Source organism: Hypomesus transpacificus, chromosome 14 (genome assembly GCF_021917145.1).
Source record: "Hypomesus transpacificus isolate Combined female chromosome 14, fHypTra1, whole genome shotgun sequence".
Classification (NCBI taxonomy): Eukaryota; Metazoa; Chordata; class Actinopteri; order Osmeriformes; family Osmeridae; genus Hypomesus; species Hypomesus transpacificus.
The window spans coordinates 12074553-12100330 of NC_061073.1; the positions used below are offsets into that span (position 1 = coordinate 12074553).

General features: G+C 42.9%; 4 protein-coding genes and 1 long non-coding RNA gene across 6 annotated transcripts; 2 read left to right on the forward strand and 3 right to left on the reverse strand.

Moving 5' to 3' along the window:
* Positions 1 to 438: 438 nt before the first annotated feature.
* Positions 439 to 3982, reverse strand: lmod2a (leiomodin 2 (cardiac) a). Its single transcript, XM_047034972.1, has 3 exons — positions 3587 to 3982; positions 1778 to 3082; positions 439 to 813 (listed from the first exon to the last, which is right to left on the reverse strand). The coding sequence occupies exons 1-3, from the start codon at positions 3857 to 3859 to the stop codon at positions 796 to 798; spliced, it is 1596 nt and encodes a 531-aa protein (XP_046890928.1). The 5' UTR covers positions 3860 to 3982; the 3' UTR covers positions 439 to 795.
* Positions 3983 to 5338: 1356 nt separating this feature from the next.
* Positions 5339 to 10237, reverse strand: asb15a (ankyrin repeat and SOCS box containing 15a). The gene is made up of 10 exons (XM_047034971.1): positions 10093 to 10237; positions 9847 to 9952; positions 9695 to 9732; positions 9075 to 9206; positions 8614 to 8772; positions 7954 to 8199; positions 7643 to 7814; positions 6715 to 7249; positions 6306 to 6459; positions 5339 to 6214 (listed from the first exon to the last, which is right to left on the reverse strand). The coding sequence occupies exons 2-10, from the start codon at positions 9930 to 9932 to the stop codon at positions 6039 to 6041; spliced, it is 1698 nt and encodes a 565-aa protein (XP_046890927.1). The 5' UTR covers positions 9933 to 9952; positions 10093 to 10237; the 3' UTR covers positions 5339 to 6038.
* Positions 10238 to 10357: 120 nt separating this feature from the next.
* LOC124476901 lies at positions 10358 to 13761 on the forward strand. Its single transcript, XR_006957066.1, has 3 exons — positions 10358 to 10395; positions 10493 to 10551; positions 13731 to 13761. It is a non-coding gene; the product is annotated as an uncharacterized LOC124476901 (long non-coding RNA).
* LOC124476899 (ankyrin repeat and SOCS box protein 15-like) lies at positions 10558 to 15018 on the reverse strand. 2 transcript variants are annotated; one of them, XM_047034344.1, is made up of 10 exons: positions 14994 to 15018; positions 14757 to 14862; positions 14570 to 14622; positions 14063 to 14194; positions 13586 to 13750; positions 12920 to 13165; positions 12283 to 12454; positions 11605 to 12130; positions 11226 to 11379; positions 10558 to 11142 (listed from the first exon to the last, which is right to left on the reverse strand). In XM_047034344.1, the coding sequence occupies exons 2-10, from the start codon at positions 14855 to 14857 to the stop codon at positions 10967 to 10969; spliced, it is 1725 nt and encodes a 574-aa protein (XP_046890300.1). In that variant the 5' UTR covers positions 14858 to 14862; positions 14994 to 15018; the 3' UTR covers positions 10558 to 10966. The 2 variants fall into 2 exon arrangements, with proteins under 2 accessions (XP_046890300.1, XP_046890299.1); XM_047034343.1 differs by lacking the exon at positions 14994 to 15018 and having other exon boundaries at positions 14757 to 14943.
* A 1064-nt stretch (positions 15019 to 16082) lies between these two features.
* Positions 16083 to 24888, forward strand: iqub (IQ motif and ubiquitin domain containing). Its single transcript, XM_047034019.1, has 12 exons — positions 16083 to 16740; positions 16839 to 16973; positions 17204 to 17371; positions 17769 to 17944; positions 18855 to 19010; positions 19450 to 19660; positions 19992 to 20167; positions 20500 to 20670; positions 21150 to 21326; positions 21547 to 21798; positions 21965 to 22150; positions 23155 to 24888. The coding sequence occupies exons 1-12, from the start codon at positions 16347 to 16349 to the stop codon at positions 23356 to 23358; spliced, it is 2406 nt and encodes an 801-aa protein (XP_046889975.1). The 5' UTR covers positions 16083 to 16346; the 3' UTR covers positions 23359 to 24888.
* Positions 24889 to 25778: the final 890 nt, after the last annotated feature.

The following is a 25778-nucleotide window of genomic DNA, read 5'->3' on the forward strand; positions in this document are numbered from 1 at the left end:
AGAAGCAATTTGGTTACAGATAGTACTAACACTTTGTCATTTTGTTCCCAGCCATTGCTGTTCTGACTATGTATGAATTGAGGTTTATCTTTAGGATCCTCGATGAGCTGCAATTACGCCAGTTTGTAGTTGCAAATACTGCGATGTAAGAGGGTCTTTGCCGTTGTTTTGATAACGATTGACACCAAGGACCAGGTGTTGCTCAAAGATGGCAGATAATAATGACACAGATTATTAACGGAGTTAAACCAGCCGTCTGCTATCATAAGCATTGCATAACTGTTGTTACAACAATATTCTAAACTATTGTTAATTTAATTCAGTCATTTCAAGACGTGATTTTGTGTTGAAAACTGTCTGTGAAAGGACCATTTCTCTGGCTCTGTCCCCATGGCTTCGACCCCACTCTCCCATACAGTCCTACTGCAGCCTGGTTATCAAAGTAGCAAACAATTTAATACAGAAGTCTTATGCAATCCAATATCTTATGGTCCTCTGCACACCACATAATTTATTTACAAATTACACAGTAGATACAATCCTACTTGGATATTATTGTGTCAATAACATTAATATTTAGTTTTAAACTACATTGTTTAGTTATGAATAGTAAGAAGTCATCATGTAAGTTGGATTAATACAAATACTTAGCCAAAAAGTGTAACAAAGGTCTCATATCACAAAAATAAATACAGTTTAATGTTGGTGAACAATTGTGCAGAAGATTCTTGTCTTGAGATAAACATCCTTTGCTTTGTCCGAGAGGACCATCAATCCTGTCAATTTGAGAGATGGTCACTTTTGGACATTCACCTATTGGGAGAAAGATGTTATTGTTCAATTCACTGATCGACAACTAAACAAGGACAGATACCATCTTATCGTCTGTGGATGAGTTGGTGGATATTTTGGGCCTGAGAAACCTCAAGAGAGAACACGTGAAAGAGCAAGACATTTGGCATGGTGAGAGCTATAGCCTGGCATACCAGCAGTTGTTCTTAAGCAGTGATAATTGTGATGGAGGTCAGTTTAAGTGCACACAATCTGCTGGGAGACCAACCAGTACATGCTTGACCAGTTATTCATATGTTTTTCCATCGTATAGAGCAAGCTCCTGCTGCTAGCCTCTGTCATCTCATTCACAGTTGTGCTGATAGTATCTTTGTTTATGATGCTTGTAAAACATTTGAAAGGGTAAGGATTTATACACACACACACTCATATACACATATTAGTGGTATAAATGTAACTAATGAAAGTTTCGCAATTTAAAATGAATTTTTCATGTGAGCTGATAGAGGTTAGTGAGGCCCGATTTGTTTTGTAACTCCCCTTCAACTGCACTGCTGACTGCCTACTGGGGTATCTACCCTCCAGTTTGTTTGTTAGGTTGCCGTGATATCATTCTGGTGCACATCCATGCTCCAAGCCATTTGTCATATCGGCCAGGGGTGAAAATGTCCATCTATAAATAACTTCTCTAAGTGGGAAGAATTCGCAGGGTTGTGAGGGCTGTCATCCAGTGATAGCAATGTTTCCACATAGGAGGTTTAATTAGTTTTTGAAGAGTTTAAAAAAGAACCCATCTTTTTTTTTAATACAGTGCAGACTGACACCCTTTAATTGACTGTCCTTTAAGCCTTTGTTTGCCTATTTGCAGGTCTACAAAAAAAGTGTAGTTGTTACTGTTGTGTAGTGTAAAAAAAGTGTAGTGTAACTGTTATGCCCCTTCAATGTATTTGTCAGTCACAATTAGCCGTACACATGCTATGCTTACTCTTTTGAGAGATCGTATGCTGCTCCCACGAATGGCCTCCATGAGGTCGTCTCTGCCAGACCTCTGGGGTGCCAGGGGACAGCAAGGGTCATCTTTCCTCTTCCGCGGGGAAGGCTTCAGGGAATTCCTCAGCTCCTTTAGGATGTCGGTGCTCTCCTTTTCGTTGGAGCCGTTTTTGCCCTTTTTGGATTTGGATTTCTTCTGACCCAGCTGACCCTTCACCCCATTCGAACCTTCGTGCTGTTTTATCATATCCGCAATCTTCCTGGTTGGTTTATTCTTCTCTGAAGAAGTTGAGAGGGATGGGGGAGGGGGAGGCGGAGGAGGGACCTTGTTTGAGGTTAGGTGGTTACGTGTCAGTCTTTGAGAGCACTCATCTAATGTCTGGTTCAACCTGTTTTTAGGTTTGGAACCGGACACTTGGCCTGTTGGCTTGGCAACTGCCTCTTTTGTGACTGGTAATTCTTGAAGGCCTTGTTCCCTTTGCTGTCGCAGTCTCCTCTGCCTTTGTCTGTCCTGGTTGCGGGTCAGGATGCTGGTGGCCGTCATCCTTGGGCCGGGTAGGTCGAACTGGTACCCCAACTTCAGCAAAGTGGTGTTATCTCTCAAGAGCTGCACCATCTCCATCTCCACCTGGCCCCCGCAGATGTGCCTTTGGTTGTGGAAGCGCAGTTCGACGATGGTCCTGTTGTGTTGGAGAGACGCCACCAGGGCCAAGATACCCCGGCCGGATACAAAGTTTGACTCGACGTTGAGGTTGGTGATGGAGCGGTTTTCTTGCATCATCTTCGAGATGGCGAAGGCCACGCGGTCGTCGGCGTGGGTGTTTGCGAGGCTGAAGATCTGAACGTGTGTGTTGGCGCTCAGGGCTTCCGCAAAGCGCAGCAGGGTCTCTTGGGAGATGTCTTCGATGTTGTTGAGGTTGAGCTCCGTCATGGTGGGATCATCGTGAAGGATCCGTTCCAGGGCTTCGTCAATCACGATGGGGTTCCCACTCAGTCTGTCTGAGGTTGCGTTAAGGTTGAGGTCTGTGGTTTCGGTCCCCAAGTCTTTCTTGCAAAGTCCTTTCTCTGGATTCCCGGATGGGACGTCGGCATTTGTACCACATCTGTCCGATGTTAGCAAAGGCTCCTTTTTGCACTTGTCTTTCTTCTCTTCATCATTTTCCTCATCTTTGCCACCCCCTCCATCAGTTAGGCATTTATTTTTCCCTTCATTGTCCTTGGACCCAGTGATGTAGCCGTCACTCTCTGTTCCACATTCCCTTTCAGTCTTATCTGATGGTTCCTCCTCGTCCTTGCTTTCCTGCATTCAAAGGGGGAAACATGTGCTTGTGTCCTTACTTTTACAGACACTGATCCTCCTAATGAGGAATACCTCAACTGCGCTCGCACAAAATCCTTAGAGTTGGTATTTCTCTGACAAAAAAATGTCTATACTTTTTTCCCTATTTATCCTATTTACCCATTGTGGTTAGTACTATTCCCCTTGTGGGATCAATAATGTGAATTTGACTTCTGTCAAAGTTGACTTTGTTTCTGTACTATGCTAAACAGTGAGATTTAACAATATATTTTGTTACAGTGTTTTACATTTTTTATTTCAGATTATTTAACATTTAAGTATCAAATCAAAATAACACAATGTCATGTTTTTCAGACATTTTGTCTCATTTTCACCATTTCATAACTCCAAGTGTTGTGTTAAGATCCCTAATATATATATACTTAACATATATTTAAGAAGTATAATAATACAATTTATTCTTGTTAATTCCTGCTCACATCATCCTCGTCTACCCTTACTCACCTGTTGAGCACTTGATTCTGAATTCCCATCCAACAGCTTCAGAGTCTCATCCTCAAAGTATTTCAGTAGTGCCACCCTACTGAAGGTGCCTATTGGACTCTTAGCCGTCTGGTCTTTCTGCCTCAGCCCAATGGGGACGTTGTCGTCAGGGTCGATGTCGGCCAATTCGCTTTCCAGTTCCTGGAGTTCCTCAGAAGTCAAGGTGGCCAGCAGCTCTTCTTCATCCACCTCCTCGTATTTTCCCAACTCCTTGTGGTACCCAAAGGTACTCATGGTCGGACCTTTGGAGTCTTCCACCTGCTTTAATGAAGCCTGAAAGGGAGTCGTTTAAGTGTGAGACCAGGGAGCCGATACAGTTTGAGTGGTTTGGAAATAGACAGCAAGTGCTCTTGTGCATCTAATCTTCTTTAGCTTCCAGAGGAGCCTTTAAGGGAGGGGGGGATGAAGGTCGGGGGGCAACCAAGGGCCTTCCAGTGACGTTCTTGTCTTTTTTTAGGGTGGGGGGGTCAATTAGAGGTTTAAAGGAGGAATGTGAGCCCACTTAGTGTCAGTTGGGAGACCTGTGGCAAGCTTGTGCCCACCAAGAAATTAGCCCAACAAAGCCTAAGGGACACATCAAAGATGGAGCTTGATAGTGTTACATAATGTCAGGACATACTGCATAGGTTCATCATGCTGCTATGTACTGTAAACACTTATTTTCCAAGTGGGAAAGAGATGCTTTAGTATGTGTCCAGTATAGAAATGTAAGCTTAGTTTAGTGTCTTGTGTGCTACACAAGTACAACAATATTGATGAAAACTAAATGAGAAACAGGAGAATAAGTGAGTGTTTTAAAGGTTGTTGAAGCATTATCTAATGGCGCTATGGTGGTTGTTGCTGTGTTGACAAGGCAAGAAGGAACAGCATCACAAAGTTGTTGTATCATGCCATGTTGTTCATTTGAACATGATCTTTTAAAATACAGGGTTAGCATGATTCAGTTACCATAATTGCCTTACAGATATGCTGGTTGACCAGTTTGATCTGAAGTGAGCTTCAAACACAAGCAATGCCAACTCTGAGAGACAGGACATGTTAAAGGAATCTAAGTACCTTCTGTTGGTTGTACCATAAGGGAAGATATTCTTGCCTATTTTAAAGCTGATTCGGGACAAGTTAACAAGATTTAAGTTTTGTTGTCCAAAAAGCTTCAACTAACTTTGTCTTGTTCGGTGATAACATTGCTCTCTAGTGGAAGTCAGGGGGACTGTCTTGGCATGTATTCTGTGTATCTGAAAACATATTTATGGTTTTTACATGTTTTATGTTTCATATTCAATCAAATATTAGGTTTTTAAGAGACAGTTTTTTTACAAAAATGTGTTTCTGTGCATCAGACTCAAGGCACTTTCTTTCAAATAATTTATATTCAGTGTCACAACTTGGGAAGTCTGTTGATGGAAGTCAGATTTCTTCCATTGACAGCTGAGGGCATGTTTGTTGTTGATGCAGGCCATAAGGTTATTTTTATAAAGATGACCCACTTTCATTATCTGTCTTTAGGAATGCAGGTCAAGCTACTAAAGTGAAGTGCTGTGGAGGTTTAAAGCACTCACATGGTAGTAGTCAGTGTTGAACTCCATTTGTTGGCTAACAGCATGTTTCAGTGAGGAGCATAGGAATAACGGTTGTTAAAGGGACAGTTAACAGTAAAAAAACTTATGTTTTAGACTTATTAAGAGTAAAAAAACTTGTATTTTCCTTAAATGCTTAAATGTTTTATTACAGGGCTCATCTGAAAAAAGGGCTTAGGTGCCAATGTCAATACACAGAATAAATACATGTGGCGTCAGATGGCTGAGCGGTTAGGGAATCGGCCTATTAATCGGAGGGTTGCCGGTTGGATTCCGGCCGTGTGAAATTACGTTTTGTCCTTGGGCAAGACACTTCACCCTACTTGCCTCGGGGGAATGTCCATGTACACTGTAAGTCGCTCTGGATAAATGACTAAATGTAAATGTTAAATTATAAAACATTCTTAATTTAGATTCAATTTAGTTTTATATGTCTTAGGAGCAAATCTACAGTTGCTAGTTATGTCCCTTTCAGTGGTAAAATAAACATATACAAGCTCAATGCAAGGTTGCCCCCACCCTTAACATTTGACCTGAACTTTAACCAGACTGAAACAGGGTTTAGACGTTAGGCCTCAAATGACAGACCTTTCAATATCCCTTAACATCTAAAACATGGATATGGACCATGACAATTGACAATCATTTGAAAAGCAGGACTAGATATGTCTGTTACTAATCACAAACTGTCAAGCATGACATACATTATTTGATCATATGCCCTTTCTACCTCTGAGACTCTTTACTGGTGGATCTGCATTTTAATGGAAAGTGACAGGTAATATGCGCTCAAAAACATGAAGTAGCCTTTGTTTAGTCAGCAGTGTTTTGGATTTTCAGTTTTCCATACAGATAATCTTGCCATATAAATCTTGCTCCTTGTACAGGAGGTAGTCTCTCAGTCTAGGCGGGAAGGGGGCGGAGGCAATGATGTTTGGGTCAGCCAGTCTCTTTGGGGTAATCTGCTTCCTGATGATTAGTCGGCACAGGTGTGATAAAGAACGGGGGTTCCCTATTGGTCATAGGTGATCCAAGAAAAAGATTAAAGTTAAAACAAATTATAAACAAAGCTAACAAACATGATATGTCATTATATTTCTCACCCAATATGTTGCATATCTCAGGCCACTCTTTTTGCATAGCCAGGATCTGTTTCAGTTTGCTACAGAGAGGCACAAGACCAACATAGTCTAGAAGGATCCACACCGCCCTGCCAGCTAGATGCACCAGCCAGGAAACACTGATGAAATCACAGAACTGGATGACAGAGATGACAACAGAGACACGTGAGACCAAAGTCATAAATGTCAGTCAAACAGTGGCAGTTAGACATGAGGTCAAGTGATGGATAACCTTTTGTTCCATTTTGGAGTTTGACTCTTATTTATAGTAATTACAATGTATCATAACACCTGCAAGCCAACAACAGTGTTGTTGAAGCCTTCAGACCAAAGGTAAATCAACAGCATATCACCTCATTACCTCACACTCCCATGGCTACCAGGAACTTACTGGAACTTTTTCGTCTCTGTGCCCAGACTCCTCTACGTAGTCCAGGTCGTCTTCATGGTTACAATCGAAACATGTCTCTGCGTTGTAGCCGTTGTTGAGCAGGAGACGCATCATCATCTCGTCCCTCAGGCAGTACTGCAGGGCAGTGGGAAACACGGTGTCACTGACCACCGTGAAGTAGCAGTTGACGTCTGCCCGTTTGGCCAGTAGAAGCTTCACCATCTCATACCGCCCGGCTCGGACGGCCACCAAGAGACAGCGTAGGGGATCCAGGTCGGATTTGGCTCCTTTGTTCAGCAGCATTTTGGTGCAAGTCACGTCTCCATTGGAGACCGCAAAGTACAACGCGGTTCTTCTCATGTCTCCGTAGTTTTCAGAGATGTGAGATTCGAGGACGGCGTTGACATCGAAACCCTTCTCCACCAGTAGCTCCAGACACTGAACATGGCCTCCGTCTGATGCAGAGTGAACAGGACTTTGTCCTGACAACCTAATGGCTCTTCGTGTAGTTTTAGGGATTAAGATTCTCAGTGCCCTGATGGAGAACATGTTTAGTTTTCAACAAAATATCTTATTTAGAGCCAATACAATTCTAAACCCCCTTTCCAAATGTTCACTTCACAGCCCAGACTCTAAAAGGCCTCCAAAAATGTCTGTGTTTATTTACACATTGGAACCTTCAAGTACAAAGTTCAACATTTTAGGAAAATCATAAAAATATCAATAAACATCTCCCTGACATTTACCACATTGGGCCTCCTTGACTTCTATCGAGTTGCTTTTGCTGAGTTTAGATGATCTCAAGCCATATGGCGGATTTGAAAACGCAGTCTGCAGTGAAGCTAATTGGAAAAGAAAACATGCTAAATGTTTAAAATGTTGAACTGTCCCTTTAATTAATGACAATAATGATTAGGCATGTACTCACAGGTAATGCCCTTCATAGGCTGCTCGGTGAATAGGTAACTGTGAGCATAGACTGGGGATGTTGGGATTGGCTCCATGCTCTAGCAGCACGTCTATACAGTCTGGATTCCCAGATCCAGCAGCATCGTACAGAACACTGTCACCATTGGGGGCCTGCGCGTTCACATCGCCCCCTTCATGTGTGGCGGGGAAATGCAACTTTTAATATACTCACACCGAAAAAGAATATTTGCATGCCATGTCCTGAATGATAGGCTTAATTGTGGAAACGTGTAAATGTAAGACTTTTGTTAAATGCTAATGGTCTCTCACCATGTTTAATGAGGAGTCCGAGAACCTCCGCGTGGGCGTACTCTGCTGCAATCCCAAGTGGAGTAACTCTGTGTTGGTCTGTCTCGGTGACCTGGCCTCCATGGTCTAATACCAGCTCCATAATTTCAGTGCAACCCACCATGGCAGCCTCATGAGTGGCCGTCCACTTCTTCTGACACACCTGCTCCACCCGCGCCCCTCTTGTAATTAGCGCAGAAGCCATTTCGTATGATCCTGATCTAACGGCTGCATGGTTGAAATTAGATGAAACATGAATAGCTAATTTGGATATTCTGACCAAAATAGCTGTATACTTGGTCTGATATATTTAATTGCTAACAAAGATGGTGTAGCCTGTTTTTATGCATCAGGCCACACGATTACTGCAAAACTCATCATTTTAAATCTTTTGAGATAATCTCTAGGCCTAATCAGGGTTGGGGAGTAACGGATTACAAGTAATAAGATTACTGTAATCTGATAACAAAATAATTAATCCATTACTTTACTGTAATTAATCATTACTTTTCTCAATGTATTACATTTAAAAAGTAACCTACCCAACCCTGGGCCTATTAGGCTATTATTTCATAGTGTCTTCGTTTCGCTTGGAGCGGTCAAATACCTGTGATAAACATAGATATCTATGTTGATACACACCTAGTACTAATGGAGACTCATTCTTGGCGCTGGTGTTGTTCGGACACGCTCCATGTTCTACAAGCATTTTCACATTTTCAACTAAACCAGCTTTAGCAGCTAGCGTTAGCAACGTCTCCCCTTCCATCGTCCTTTCCTCCAGGGTTAATCTGCAAGAAGCTGGCAGATGCAAAGTTACACTGATTGATAACATTTTAAAAGATTTCTTATTGAAATATCCCCGTATCTCTCCTACATCAAAACATATCGATACTAACACCCAAAATGGGATAATTGCAATTTATTTGTTTGGGCTTACATTGGTCAATTCAAATAGGTCATGTTTCATTTGGCAGTCAGAGGCCCAACCATCACTTGATACAAGTCTAGTTTAGTTCAGCATCCATCTTTGTGTTTGTACGTTTTTGAGGTTTGTGTAACCCTCATGTGAAATGGACCTCATATGTTTTCGGTGCTCTCACCGAACAAAACGATCTCCAGCACCTGGATCAGTGGTTGGGCAGCTGCCTTATGTAGAGGGAACCAGCCTCGGTCATCTGTTTCTCCAAAGCCAGCTGGGAATTCTGATAGCTCCTGTAGAGCGAATATATCACCTCGGATGGAAATGGGCCAAATAATAAGATTACATTTTCCAACTGGGGAATGGGTGGTCCACAGGTGTCACTTAAGATATAATACATATAATCTTTATTCACTTTCTTGAGATATGCCATCAGACTGATATAGGTAAAAAAAGGTATGGTACAAAATTTAACCAAATGGAAATTGTTTTTATCACAGAGCGCAATGGTAATAGTGTTTTCATTTTTGGTGAATCTCTAAAATGTGTAATTTCAATGCATCCGATTAAGACAAAAAGTTATGTGTGCATGAACTGTCAATTCTTGAAATTAAAACACATTTAAAGATGCAAGAATAAGAATACAGTATGATACACTCTGGTTCATACATTTTTAAGATTAGAGCTTTTGTCCAGAGGGCAATTAGTCCATACTGTGATGGCGCTTCCTTTACATGCAGGCACCCATTGGCCAATGTATGTAAACAACTTGTAATATGAGATCTATAATGAAGGATTTACCTTGCTCAATGGCCTTCAAGATCTTCAGATGGTCATTGCTTGAATTCAAGTATCAAAACAAATGACATTGTGCAGAGTAAATCATCATTATCATTTAAGCCAAATGAAGCTGTGCAATTTATTTGCAACCTTTTTTGTCCCACCCACTTTACCTCTCTAATGTTGAAAGATATTCTTTCTGACAAGACTCATGAATGCTCAACTGGATGGAATAGTGTTGAAGCTGGTCTTCATCCATGTCATCAGTAGAATTAATTTCTTAGAGTAAATATAGAGGATGAGCATGATTAGGATGTGCATGGCCCACTTAAATCTTCGCTTTAAATATCGTACTGTTGACTTTGCAATACAATCTAAATAGCTTTGGCATTCAACACAAACATCCATTCATGTCTTACTTGATTGGTTTGCAGAAAATGTCAGGGATGTCAACTAGTTGCTTTGAATCTCTGAAATATTGGTCAGTTAAAGTCACGTATTGTACACAGCTACATTGTACACAGCTACACCGAACAGCTACACTGTAGGGATGTTATCATGTCTGAACTGAACAACCCCTCTGCTACTGACACGTCACATACACATGCTTTTTTTAGCTCTCACCTGCTGTGGTTATAACTGTGTATTTAGCATGCAGACCATACCATAACATTCAAGCAGTGTGTTGTCGTGTATGCTAAATCTGTCTGCTAATGACAAAGGTAATTACAGATACATTTTTATGAATATTTATTCCATTAGTGTGGTAAATGAGAGCTATGATGTTTATTTTCTAACAAGCATTTGTAACGTTTGCAGTAAGAATATATCCGTTGGCAGACTCAATGAACTGGAATAAGTGAAAGACAATTTGTGAGGTAAAAATTTGAAACAGTTTTCAATACTACTTTGGTATAGTTTTGTATAGGTGATGATAGTGTCATATGACACAAGATAATTCATTTCACAGACTTGAGTGCTTATATAAAACACATGGTCTTCGATATCTATGAAAGTGGCAGAGCTACAGTCTGACAAATTTGTAAATCACATTGAAAATCTGTACTGTCCATTTGTGATTTTAAAAAACATGCAGAAATATGTATTTATGAAAAACCAAATTTTTTACGTAAAGGGACAGGACAAATGTATCCACACTCTAAAACACATGAAAAGAACATACTTATAAAAAATTATGATAATATGATGCATTCATTTAACATCAGTAATTCAAGCAAATACAAACAGCATACATGCTGGCATTTTGAACAGTTAATAGTCATCTCTTTCCCTTTACATCATAAATTCAGCTGTTTGGTCATACAAATCTAGCTCTTTGTACAAAAGAACGTTTCTGAGGCCGGGAGGAAAAAGGTCAGAGTTCATGATTCTTGGGTCATTAAGTCTTTTGAGGGTCATCAGCCTCCTGATCTGCAGTCGGCACAGGTGCTTGAGTGGTCGAGGGTTCCCTGGGTGAAAGGTCAAAAAACATTTTACCTCAGCCAAGCACAGAGAGATTGTATGCAAGTTCTCACATAATTGCACAACTCACCATGAATGTCACATATTTCCGGCCACTCCTGCTGCTTCTCCAGAATAAGTCTGAGCTTTAAACAGATGGGTACGTGACTGACATAATCCAATAGAATCCTCACCACACGTCCAGCCAGGTGCATCAGGCAACAAAGGCTCATAAATTCACAAAACTGTAGAAAGGAAAAGTAACATTCAAAGCATGTTCTATTTTCGCTGGCAGCAACATGGTTTAGCAATATTGTTTCTTTTCTTTCAAGTTTCATTCCCTTAAATCCGTTTATTGATCTCAAAGGAAATTCCATCTACAGTAACTAAGGAATAGCTAGTCTCCTGTCTGCTAAGAAAACTGACAGTAGTTACTTATCTTTTCATCACAAAGTGTCAGAACAACTCACAGGAATTCTTTCCATGTCAGGCCCAACAGTACCAGAGAGGTTGTCATGGTTACACCTGAAACATGTCTCTGCGTCGTAGCCTTTGTTGAGCAGGAGACGCATCATCATCTCGTCTCTCAGGCAGTACTGCAGGGCAGTGGGAAACACGGTGTCACTGACCACTGTGAAGTAGCAGTTGACGTCTGCCCGTTTGTCAAGCAGCATTTGGACAATCTGGTAAAACCCTGCTCTCACTGCCACCAGAAGGCAGTTCAGAGGGTCCAGGTTAGGCTTGGCACCGGCGTTCAGCAGCACCTCAGTGCTAGTCACGTCCCCATTGGAGACAGCAAAATACAGCGCGCTTTTTCTCAGATCTGTGTAGTTCTCAGAGTTGCGCGTGTTCATGCTGGCATTGATGTCGAAGTCGTGGGCGATGAGGAGCTCCAGACATTTGCTGTGACCTCCATCGGCCGCAGAGTGAACAGGACTCTGGCCGGACTGTTTCAACGCCTTTTTGGTGGTGAGTGGTATCAATATGTTCAAGACACTGTGGACGAGAGAATCAGGAGACTCGTTGAACAGTTTTACAGATGATGTAATGATGTGTCAGTTATGTCGGATGTAATGAAGCAGCATTGTGAGGGACTAAGGTCTGGGTTAAAGTTTCTTGGATTGCAGTTGTCGACATACAACACTCACTCATAGTGGCCCTGAAAGGCTGCCTTGTGAATAGGCAGATGTCCGGATCCACTGGCGAGATTCGGGTCGGCACCGTTTTGTAAGAGAAGTTGAACACAGTCTGGGTTTCCTGATCCAGCTGCATCTGTCAGAATACTTTCCCCGTTCAAGGCCTGAGAGTTGACTTTACTCCCTGTTGGTCGACAAATTCAAACACGTTCCTGTTCAGTTTATTTTCAGTTCAGACCCGTTTTATTTTACCAGAATAACAACAGTTGGATGAGCTGTCAAGGGAATATCCCTACTGTTAAACATCGCATTAATCTCTCGTTAGAAATAACAGTCTTGGTCATAGGTAATTTAATCTGAAAGGTTATTCGAAAAAGGGTCCCTGCACTTCAACCTCTCTTCAAAACTGATCCCATTAAAATGTATTTAGCCGGGTGGTGCTATATGTCAGGGAGGGATGTGATTCAGTGAACACGTTCATTCAGCCAAAGTATCTCGCCCAAGACCTTAGGACTTGCACCTGCATTCCTAAAGTGATTCCCCCGCTGCAGAAGCTTAAGTTCAGTAAACTAAACCCATTTGGTATGATACTGAATTCGTGACACCAACTTAAGCACTTATATTTGACCGTGAAGCTGTTGTCACATACCATGGTGCAGCAGGATCTCTATAATGTGAAGGTGGCAGCAATCGGCCGCCACAGATAACGGCGTGACTCCGTGGAAGTCCTTCTGGTTGGCGCGGCCTCCATGTCGAATGAGCAGCATGATCATCTCGGAGCTGCCCAACTTCGCTGCCTCGTGCATGGCCGTCCACTCCTTCCGACACAGCTCCTCTACCCATGCTCCCCGGGCAATCATCGTGTACGCCATTTCGTAGGACCCGGCACGAACAGCTTAATCAGACGAAAAAAGAAGTCTTTCATTAATGTACATTTGATTTGTCATCATTAGTCATCATCATTAGTAGTGCTCTCCTTTATGTCATTCATTGATGGTGGATTTTGTTTGAGATTCTCAGTGGTGTCAAATTAGCATAGAATTCACTGAGGCTGCGACTTCTTGAAGCTCACACAGTGTGGGGAGTCAAACTTCATAAAGTGAAAGAAAGATTTTAAAGTTAAAGTTGTTATTCAAACATTGTGGTTTTGGTTCTGTAGAGACATATAACATGTTTTTCTTAACTTAAATTTAGGAAACTAATTTCACCTGTCTTTATTTGTTGTTTTGTGTGACTTAGTACCTGTGCTACTGGAATACAACCATGGTTTATAGAGTTCAGAATTTGACTGTTAGCTCTCGTTAAACGGCATTACCTAACAATAGAGGTGACTCATTGTTGCTGTTGGTGTTGTGTGGAGAAGCACCATGCTCCAACAGAGTCTTAACATTCTCCACCAGGCCGGCTTTGGCTGCCAGAGTCAGGGCTGTCTCCCCCCCTAATGTTGTCCTCTCTTCCAGCGTCAGCCCATGTGAAGCCACTGAAAAACATCTGAAGGTCAGAGGGAGAATTCTGGAAGTTCATTTATGATCTACCGTCATGGGTGGCATTTGTAGCACTGAGCTAAAAATCTGATAATAAAAGATTTGGGTGAATTCCAGGTACTGTTGTTTAAATCCTTCCAAAAGTAGCATCAATTACCAATTGTCCCCAGAACAGTGTTGTGAACCATTAGCAACAACAAGAAAGTTCTACCATGTAATATTACGTGAACAAAAAGCATACAGAGCATTTATGGAGTTGTGAAACTAAGCCACATATTTAAAACTTTGAAAGCATTTTTCCAACTTACCTCGCAGAACCGTCTCCAGAACAGCAAGTATAGGTTGCGATGCAGCCCTGTGGAGCGGCAGCCAACCCCTGCTGTCCAGCTCTCTGAAAGCAAAGGAGTGGCGCAGCATCTCCTTGAGTACACAAACGTCCCCTGCAGAGATGAGGAGGAAGGAGACAGAAATGGAAGTTTAGGTGCAGCTCTATTTTCCAGCTCTGTCAGTTAGGGTAACTTTGAAGTGTTCTACGGGCATCGAGCTTTGTGGATCATACTGCCTTGTTGACCATCTGTCATGATTCATAACTTTTTCCTCTCTCCTCAACCTCTCGGCCTCACACACGAACACCCCCCCTCCCCCCCCCCACACACACACAGACATACGCTCCATTCCTCTCATCTCTCTGTGTCAATTTAGCTATCTGTTTGCCAATGTACTGATGCTTGGTAATCCCTTAGGTCAACTGTTTGCCTTGTGACTATTGGGGGAGCCCAGAGGTAGACAACCAAGGCCCTTTCTGCCCAACTTACCTTTCTCTATTGCAGTGAGAACTCTCGCATTTTCATCACTTGCTTTCTTTAAGCTTGTAGGAGAAAATAGAGCCATCGTAACATGGTTAGTTATATTCCTACTTATCTGGATTTTAGGCACACATCAAATACAGCGAGAACTATCATCTATCCATCATCTGTTGCATGCGAGTACTACTTTCCTTACCTGACATCAGATTTTAAGGCATCCTGACAAGATTCTTGTATACTCATTTGAATAATGTAGCTAGTCAGTTCATCTTCACTCATATCCTCATAGGACTCCATAGCTCCTAGAGTAAAATACATATACAAATCCCAGGGTTAACAAATGCCGTATTACTGAAGAAAAAAAAAACTCAACCAAGCGGTTGTTTCTCTCTCCAAAATCGAAATCACACAGAAATTGCATCTGACTTCTCACCTTAGAGGTATGTGGCTAGTCACACTAGTCACACACTGGCAGACAGGGCACAGCCTTTTATATTTAGGCTCGACCTGCCTGGTTGACGGCCAAATTATAGGAATGTCAGCTGTGGCATAACCATGACATATAGCTGTCTATTGTGAATGTTGCTACTCCCCAAAAAGTTAGTTGAAATTGAGGACTTGAAACACCTGGTTGTTATTTTTTTTACAAAATTAGCAGAGATTCTTCTTTGCTATTGTGTGTTTGTAAGCCATCTCTTTGTTGGCTTAGTCCACCATGAGACCTTGAGCTTTTGTTTCAAGCAATGGATTAAGCCCCATTGTGACATGGATAGCTCACCGAAATCTATTTTTCTTATGAGAAATATGATAGTATGGATGTCAAATACAAACTTTGGCGTGTCCTCTTTTTTTACAAGCTGGTGCTATGCAAGGGTTGTTAGTGATCAGACCCCCTACCCCCAACACACATTGATCTGCTTTTTCTTTTCTGCTAGTGAAAGTGTATACAACAGTGTGTAGGCGTTATAATATATATTGCCATGTGCTTACTTTACTTCTTTGAATCAGTGTAGTCAATAAAAGCTTAGAAGTTGCCAGTAGGTCTGCACTGTGGATTATGTCTGTAATGCTGTAAGGGGATGCATAACTATCAGCATTTTCATGGCTCCATGAGGGGCCTCTGTCTCCTACTCTTGACACTGATTATACAGCGTGACCCGTGTAAGCACACAGCTTTGCAATATTATTCCGTAGTAACAAATCCTACCTGATGTAGTCATGCACTTGTCATGAACTAGCCAGGAGGATTAGTTATTTTGTGATTTAAAAGTACCGTGTAATAAGGATACTTGTTTCACATCAGCCTACAGAGTTATGTCTTTGGAGTCTTAGCAGTTTGATTACAATTATGTATGAATCTTACAAACAGCAAAGGAAAATGTTTATTTTTTGCTGATTTTGTTCCGGTCAAACATCTAGCAACTTGTTATATTTACCACGCGATCCCTCCACCTGCATTATTGGCTTATATTCAGGTGGGAGGTTACATCAGTTACCATGGTAGCACCAAACACTTGCTTAGCTGCTGCTAAAAAGGTTAACAGCGGAAGTTTGCTAGCTAGATTGCTATGAACGAATACAAAACGATGCCAAACTGCTATCCATGTTTGTTCAACGCATTTCAAAAGTCGATTTTCCGGATCTGTTTCTAGCTACATTTGCAGGAGCCAACTGCCACCTCTTTGCTCAAAATTTGCAGTAAGTAAGCAGTCGGGGAAGGCTAGTCAAGGTAACTACTGTAGAATTCTTAACTAGACTAACTAGCAAGCTAGACTGGCTGTTAATCATGTCTGAGCATGAGCATGAAACGCCAGGACTTGCAATTGAAGAGCAACATGCTCAAGAAAATGAAAAAATAATTGATAAAGAAGGGGCATTAAATGAAACTTCCGGTCTCAAAACCGAAGAGGAAAACGCTCAAAAGGAAGAAAAAGTGAACAGTTCTGCAGACTCAGTGAATGAACCAAATACGAGTGCAGGGTCTCGAGAAATCAGCAATGCCACAGAGAAAGAGCAGAGCCACCCTGTCGTAGAGGTGTGCACGTCCACTTTTTTAACCTCTGGTGAGAGCGCAGCCGAAGTAACTGGTCAAGAGGATTTTCCCGAGGAGAGTGGCGAAGATGAAGCCATTGACAAGAAAGCTAATGCCTCCACTGATGTTAGAAACTATACAGCTACGGGTAAGACTACAGTATTATTTCAAGTCAACAGCAACAATAGAACAAAAACGTATCTTGAATCACTTAGACTACTATTCTGAGATTCTCATTCAATGCAGTAAAGGTTATGCTGATGCCAGAAGGCAATATGATGACCATGGCCTTTGCCATTGGACTCAGCATCAAAGACCTGAAGCGTCACTTTGCAAACCAGTTGAAAGTCCCTTCAGAAGTCATTCAGATCTCACTGGAAGGTAAGTTGTCTGTTGTAGCCTACATTCAGCATTCAGCAGCTGCCCGCTTCTAGCATGCATTTTCAAGAATGGCACATAATTTACGACTAATAGCTGAATGCCAACACATTTCAGTGTTGACCATCCAGATATCCTTTTGATGGTTGTGTGTTACAGCCAAGAATTTGCTCAACTGTGGCTAGGCATTTATCAACATGTCTCCCCCCCCCCCCCCCTTCTCTCTCTTTTAGGCAGAGTAGTAAAGGAGCACAGGAGCCTGATGGACCTGGGAGTCCAGCCTCATGGAACCATCCAGCTGGAGATGTCCTCCACAGACCCAGAGTACCACCCTATCCGCCCAGTCAAGCCCCAGCAGGAGTACAACATGCCTGATGTCATCACTGTCAGAGTGCAGACAGGTGGGCCTATACAGTACAGTGTAGGGTGTGTGTATACCCTGATTTGGTTGAACAGGTCTGTCTTAAATGTTCTTATATTAAAAAAATATATATCAGTTAGAATCACCAGTGTAAATACAGATTAGAAATACTGTAGCTACATGATGTACTGGGTATAGCACCAATAAATCTAACTTAAATAGAAACTAATAATCATTAAGGACTTAAATGTGCTGTATGTGTTTATAATGAGCATGACATTACATTTCCTACAAAACCACAAATCTAAACGGTATATTATAAATCCATGTCCAGCTGAATTCTATGATCAGCTTCTCTCTGCCCTTCCCTCCTGGCCAAACAGCCTGTCTTCTTTTGATCTTTCATCTGCTCCCTCCCCTCCTCTTCCCCCTCCCAGACACAACGGAGTACCAGGATGTGGTGGTGGAGATTGAGAGAGCCACCCGTAGGACAGCCTTCCTGGGGGGCTACAGGCACAAGGCTGCAGGTACTGAGTACCACCATGCCGCCGTGCAGACCATGGCCAGGAGGAAACCTGACACAGGAGTGGAGACCTTCAGTCGGGACACACAGGTAGCCCCCACGCACCCACCTCAAAATGAACTCCAACACACGTATAACAAACACGCGCACAGCCGCACACACTTGCTCGCCTTGTCTGATGACTCGCACACACACCGCTGCCGAAACTCAAGAAGACTCGCACTCATAGGATGCTCATTATGGACACGCACACACACCAGTATTGGACTTACATACATTACAATTGACTATGCACACGGTGGAACAAACGTGGGTCCGCTTATGTACGCTCACACGCGCACACCATCACACTCAAACCCTCCGGGTTGGCAGCAGCGTAATGAGATCCCCTGTCTCTGTGGCTGTGCATTCATGTGATGAGATCGTTTCCCTGGAGTAATGAGTTGACCTCTCACTCATATGGATAAAAGCACCTTATTAAACCGTCAGCAGACGCTATCTTTCCAGATCAAGTCTGTATTTACGCCACAAAGCCAGTGACCTGTTGTTTGCCTTGCAATTACCGGTGTACACAATTTGCATTGTGTCTGTGTTGTGACGGTCTCTGATTGGACTATTGCGAGAATTGCCTAATTGGGTTTCTGTGCTCGCATTGAACTGGAAGATGGTTGCAACGTATGGTAATGACATGTTTGATCAATCCGGAAGTGTGGATTTTCCTGAGAGATGATTTGTTGAGCAGCGCCTATGAAGTCCTTGCAGTATATTGCATGTTTAAGAATGCTTTGGGGTGCCGACATCAGTTAGCGTTTGGGTGTGTGTGCGCGTGTGTTTTTGCATGTACGTGTGTGTGTTTGAGTGACTAATGACTTTTTTGTTGCTCGTACTGTACTGTATACACCAAGCTAGGGTTAGCTGTACCAGCATGTATACAGGTCTTTGGTGCGTTTTGGCTGCTGTCATACTGTGTGCCACCCCCCCCCCCCCCCCCCCCCGTCAGACCATGTCCACGAGGAGCCAGGGACAGCAGTGCTCCAACAGCACCTCCACCCAGATGACGAAGATCGGCTGCTACATCTCCAACGCCGAGGACAAGCTCGTGGCCCCGGGCCCCTACGTCACAGCAGCCCAGTACCACGCCAGGAGGCTCCAAGCCGTGCGTTCATGTGCTCTTCTCAGTCCTGCATGAAATAGAGATGTTTACTATACAGGACCGGTCAAAAGTTTGGACACATTTTCCACTTCAAATTTTTCACCGGTACTGTATATCTTCATTCATCGGTTTTCGTTCATATTTGTATGAATTAATCTATGTTTTTGAATATGCCGTGCTATTTTGGGGTGGTTCTTTTTCGGAATGACTCAGTTTCAAATTTGGAGTGTGTGTGAGTGAGTTAGCATGTTATGAGTCTGTGCTGGTTGGTGTGAGGTTCTGTTCGTGTCTGAAGAGTGAGTGTTTTTGAAGTTTGATTTACTGCCTTTTTAGGGGGGAAACTACAAAGCTAACCTGTCTGTCTCCCACCTCTCTCTCTCTCCCTCCATCTCTCTCTCTGTCCCCCCCCCCCCCCCCCCCCCCCCCCCTCTCTCCCCGTCAGGTGATCACCCTGCAGACGTACGCGCGGCGCTGGCAGGCCTGGCGTCTGACAGACATGCTGCGTCAGGACCGGGAGCTGCGGCTGGCCTGGGTGGAGCGCGAGGAGCGCAGGAAGGCGGAGGAGAAGGTGGAGCAGGTCCGGGGGGAGCACAGGCGCAGGATGAACCCCCAGAACAAGGCGGATTTCGCCCTGCTCTACAACGCGCTGGAAAGTGAGGAAACTGTGTGTGTCGGTGTGTGTGTGTGTGGAGGAAGGTGGGCGTGTGGATATGCAGGTTACCTTATCAGGTTAAGTTTCATCATCTTACTGAATGAATGTTTGGGATGTTTATACAGTACTGTAGGTTTTCACATGACCTTTTACATTGCATTTTATTTATTTAGCAGACACTAAAATATCCAAAGCTACACATGTGGGACCAACAAAGAATCACATTTCCAAAGAGCACAGCTCAAACAGCATTTCAGTGGTTAGTGCCATCAGTCTGAAGGCTATTCCAACCAGACAACAATGATATCATCCAGAATGATGTTCTCCCCCAGAATGGCGTCGTGAGGAGGTGGAAGAAATCGATGCCACGCTGACGGGAGCAGAGCGGAAGGCCGCGCTGTGCGCCCTGCTGGACAAGGAGACCCAACTCATCGCATCCATCGGACGCCACCGCATCGCCGCCAGCGAGAAGAACCACGACAAGGCTGTTCAGGCCTTCCTGGACAAGGTTAGAGGTCATCCCGCTAGGTAGTTCCGGGGGGTCAGGCGGTCGTTTGCTTATGTGTTTTTATCAAAGTCTGCTTTGAGATGAACAGTGGTTTTTCCAGTAAGATGGGTAATACCTACTTCAATGCCTGCAATAAATAAAATGTATAGTCTACCTTCTACAGTTGAGGTAGCAGGGACTACAGTAGTCATCGACGTGAGTCAGTGAGCCAGATTACCCAGAGATAACAAAATGTTCCGAAGAGACTCCTGAATAGTTCATATGTCCATATGTCACGGTGTTACGTCCATGTTAACTGACGTCGGTCAATTTTCTGTTGACTGTCCGGTCAGTGTGCTGCCCCTAAAAGATGGCGGGCGTTCGACGGGAGGATGACCCAGATGGACACCCAGTTTACCGTCCGAGCCAAGGAGCTGAGGGACCTGTACACCAGCATCAACCTGACCTACCTGAACCAGGAAGAGAGACTGGACGCGCTGCTCACTCTCAAGCACACCGTCAAGGTGCTCCAGAGGGGGGGGGGGGGGGGGGGGGGGGGGGGGGGGCAGAGAGAGAACGACAGATTGGGAGACAAAGGGCGTCAGTCAGAGATACGGAGAGACAGACTCAGAGACGGAGATGTCTGACAGAGAGAGAGAGAGACACAGACAGAGATATATATATATAGAGAGAGAACAGACTACATCAATCATTAGTCTGTTACATCAGCCACAGTGGTAGTTTACTGTACCACATCATTTACTCACAGCAGGGCAATAGGCTTCAAGTTCTAGGCCTGCCACTCAAATTGTTGACATTTTGTTTCCACAATCAGTCCATGGTATTGTGCTTTAACATGTTCTTTTCTACATATTTTTAAATATCTTGTGCAGTTGCTAAAACACGTTATCGTATAACTCTGTTATATTAATTACTATTGTTATTACTGAGTCATATTACTGTGATAGTTGATTTAGCTCCGCCTCTCTATTCTGATTTTCAGGAGCACGAGTGTAAGCTGACCAAGGACATAGTGGAGTTGATTGACAGGGAGGCAGACCTATTGATGAGGGGGGTGAAGGAGACCAACCTGGAGGGCTTGAGGAAGAGAATATCCACCCTCGTCCTTCAGTACATCAAAACCCCGACCTTTAACCCTGAGGTGGCGAAGATACTGAAGGTACGCTACTGCTGGCATTGGGCTGACCTTGGCCTGCTGCATCCTGTGGTGTACCTGACGTTGTGGTTTCCACAAACAAAAATGGCGCTGAAAATGTGAAGCTATCCCGGCTATGCCATCCAGTCCTGTTTTAAAGAGACAGTTTTGCGCATTTCAGTACCTAACCCTCACCCCCGCATGTCCCATTTCTGCCCCCCCCTCCCCTCCCTCCCTCCCCCAGGTACCTCAGGACCCCACCCAGCTCCAGAGGAACATCTACTTCTGTGGTGGCTGCAGCCGCTACCTGCTGTCCACCGACTTCTCCCTGACGGCCAACGCCCGCTCCGTGGGCCAGTGCCGGCGCTGCATGGAGCTGGATAACGAGGCCCGCCGCCGGGAGGACTTCTCCCACTACAGGACCATCCTCCACAGGCTCCGCAAGGCCGAGGCGCTCGCCAGCGGGGACACGGCCAAGATCACCTATCTGCTGCAGGTGGGAGGGACTGTGGGTGTGTGTGTCGGTGGGTTGGTGTGTGTGAGATAGTAATCCATCGAACGCCCTTTATCCTTCCCTTGTCATGTTTACGAGCCTGCATGTGCACGATGCTTGTGTGTGTGGTACTGTGGGTGGTTTGAATGTATTTCCTTGTGTGATTTAGGAGCAGGACCTACAGTACCTGGTGGATGTGGTCTGGGGCGCCAAGTCGGCACTGAGCGCGTGCAGTGACCTCCACGACCTGGTGATGGTGAGGTGGGACCGTGTGTGGGAGTGGAGTCCCTGGAACTGTGTCCTGCTCGCCAAGGACGAGGCATCAGCGCACCTCAAAGTGGAGAACCTTGACCAGGTACTGCACACGTCCAATTCTGGATATGAAATCATTTGCTTTTGTAGATTTATTATGATTGTGCCTGGGACTGGTCAAAACCAGGAGTTATTAAATGCACACGTGACTACACTCTCTCACACACACACTCTCTCAGCTTTTGTGCTTATCAAGGACAATCCAGCAGCATGTTGTTGCCGTAGCTCCCAGAGTTATAAACCAGGTGGTGGATGTTTGAGGAATACTATGTCTCTCCAGCAGATGGCTTTTATGCCCAATTGGATTCTCATCCATAGCATGTAGAACAGGATCATGACATTGCAAATACCAGAGAACCTTTTAATTCATGTTCTGCATAGAATGTAGCCTTATTTTTATTAAATATGTAACATGAAACTCTAGCCCCTATGTATTGGTTAATAGATTTATCATCCTAAAATGTCTCGTTTGAAAAAGACAAACCTACAAAATAATACACACTGATTAACAATCAAAATGTCAGAAGAAAGTTCAGTGTGTCTGATATGTCATTGTTCAACTTTTGATTATTTGGACCAGATTGAGTCAGTACTGTGCAATTGATTGGTTTACAAGCTTTTTTGCAAATTGTCCGAGCATGATACTTTCCTCTAATAGTTTATTTAATCTTAACATTACTAGTTATAAAATATTTGAAGAATGATCTTACAATCATTATATTTTTTCACTGAATGAGTAAAGAATGCTTTCTCCAGTTGGAATAAACCCCGAACTCCACAGGGTGTTAATTATTTAATTGCCAGTAACTGTAAAGATGCTTCTAACCATTGTGGAAAAATGGGTACTTCCGGCTAGATCATACAGTAGACCAGACCTCTGCATTGTTTACCAGCTCACCCCAACCCTAACCCTTCACGGGGTCTCAGCTTAGCTGTGGTTCTGTCTGGGTCCCACAGGGGGTTTTCTCGTCGAGCTACACCTAACCTTAACCATAACCCTTAGCTAAACTCCTTAAGTGTCCTAATCTTGTGGATCCTTCTTTATAGGCCTACGGAGTGGTTTTCATTCGCAGTGTCAAACACAAACACACTCTGGCCAAGAAGTATTTCTCCCAGATCCCCATCATGGCCCAGTACCTCCAGGATGTCGACTCACAATCCGCCGCCCACTGCAACCTGCTGGTGGCCAGGCCCATCGCCACGGTGACGGCTCGGACTCAGATAAACACCTCGAAGAAGTGGCAGCGTTAAACCATAGGGATCTCCCTCACCACTATCCTTCACTTCTCTCATTCTCTTCTCCTCTTCTTTCAGAACCATCCTCTATTAAATAACAGATTTGACTGTTATGTAAGGGATTATTATTATTTAAACACAGTAGTGTCGTTTCAATGAATGTACTGTAGTAGGTGCCGATCAACTGCAATAATAATAATTTATGATAATGGGGCAACAAGTAGGTAAACAGTCAAATTGATAAATCAAATCAAATCAAATTTATTTGTATAGCCCTTTTTACACGCAAGCATGTCACAGAGGGCTTCACATGCGCCCATAGAACTGCCCCTCAACCAACCTAAGCAATAATTACCCTAAGCAATTTGAAAGATTGCGTTTGTGTGTTGGTAGGTGTGTGCTTGGGACTTGTCTATATTATAAAATGGGTTTGACTTGTTCAAAATATAGTGTGATTAAATAGTGGATCATTAAAACCATACAAACTTTTCTTTCAATGCAGCATGTTTGATGTAGCTAAATTTCAGCTCTAATGACACTCACACATTTTGCGATCAATAGACCAATAAAAGTAAAAATACCATTTCATTTATGATATAATTAGCCACCTCTGTACCTTCATGGATAAATAACTGTTGTGCGATATTTATTGCGTGAACTTTGCTATTAATACCACAGGTGTCTCAGAGTTCTAAGTTCACGGACGGTGTCTTTTGAAAGAAAGTCTGTCAAAGGGCCTCTTAACACTATGTTGCCAGCGGTAACAATGAATTAGGATGATTCATCTGTCTTATGTACTTTAAAAGGATAGGTTTCAGATGAGCCTAATCATCGGAGAAGAGTCTGCTGGCCTCTTATGTAACATGCAAAACATAAAAACATAAGATTTCCAGGCAATTCTGCTGCCTCAGTGGGTTTTCTTAGAATGTTTAGTTGTCTGTAAAGTCCTAGTTCCAAACATGAATGTTAACTAAGCAACATTTCTTAGTAAATGTTTTGTACTTTACAAGGTCTCTCAAAAGAAGTATCACTTAAAGTATGAATGAATGAAATAATAGGTTGGCTTTTATCTTGAAAAAGTACCTTATTTGTTCATTGAGGTACAAATGGAGGTAAAAACACCTGCATTATGTAGAAGTGCCAGTTTAAAGACCCACCTCTGCTCAATTATCAGAGATAATTACTCTTAACTATTCTTAATAATCATTTTAGGAATATTTTTGAGCTGAAATGTAAAAGATCAAAGGATTCTAATTAGTGTGGCTGGAATAAGATAAATAGCGGTAGTTGGACGATGAATAAGTCTGAAATGTTGCAATTAAGCAAAAGGGCAAATGGTTGTTCCCTGCCCTCATAGCATGCTGAGAGATTGTGGGCACCCAAGTTTCAAAGAAATTGAGTTCTCAAAAAGCTGTAACAAAAAAGGTTAATTGCTTCCACTTTTATTCTTTTCTTAGTTTCTTCTCTCAAATTTCAGCTAAAGCCTTGTTCTCACATACAACTAGAACATTTTGCAGATATTGTACAACAACATGGAGAGCACATATTTTTGATTAAGACCCTTAATGTGCTATCAGTAAAGTTGTTTATTGATTAGATTTGTGTTTTGTTTTTTTCTATTCGTTATCACTTTAGAATGAATTCTAGTCTTGTATGCAGAATCAATCGCCATGAGGAGTGCATCTCTCTTGTAGATCTGTAGTCCATGTACTTGACCTCTATTCACAGGCTCCTATATGGGAGTTGAGAGACAATAGAGGCGAGAGTTCAACCGGACAGAAAGTAATCTATACATATACAAAAAAATGGGGTCAACGTAAAATGGAAACAATGGTGAAAATGTTACATTTTCATAGTTAATTGGTCACACATACTGTTCGCAGTTGCACCAGAAATAAGGAAATTTGACGGCATCCATTTCAAAGGAAATTTTGCCATGGGGTCTGGACAACATTCCGAGAAAGCGACATGTTCAGGGAAGTCTGTCAATGAGACATAAGTGTAAACAGGTTCAAAGGGGTCTGAGAAAATCCAGACTGAATTTGAATTACAATGGTTGATTTTGCTTGATAAAATAAGAGGTTAGATAACATGACATTATGCAGACACATGAACAGTCGCCGTGTCCTAGGTGCATGGGAAGGAGTCTGAGTGACATGCATAACAAGACGAAGAAACAGAGAATGATTTGTGTACCTTTTATTTACTTACTGATTTCTTTACAATTACATCAATTAATCAAAATGACAGTCAAGAAAAACTATGTGTCTGGCTGGAACATGGACAATATTCATATATTTTTGTAATACAATACAACACGGCCTAATCTGTATGGTCACCGGATCGACAACCCTAAGAACATCAGTAGGGAAACGCAAGGTAAAATGAAACAAAGGCATAAGTAATGGACCCCCGTGTCCCTATTCTAAAGCAAG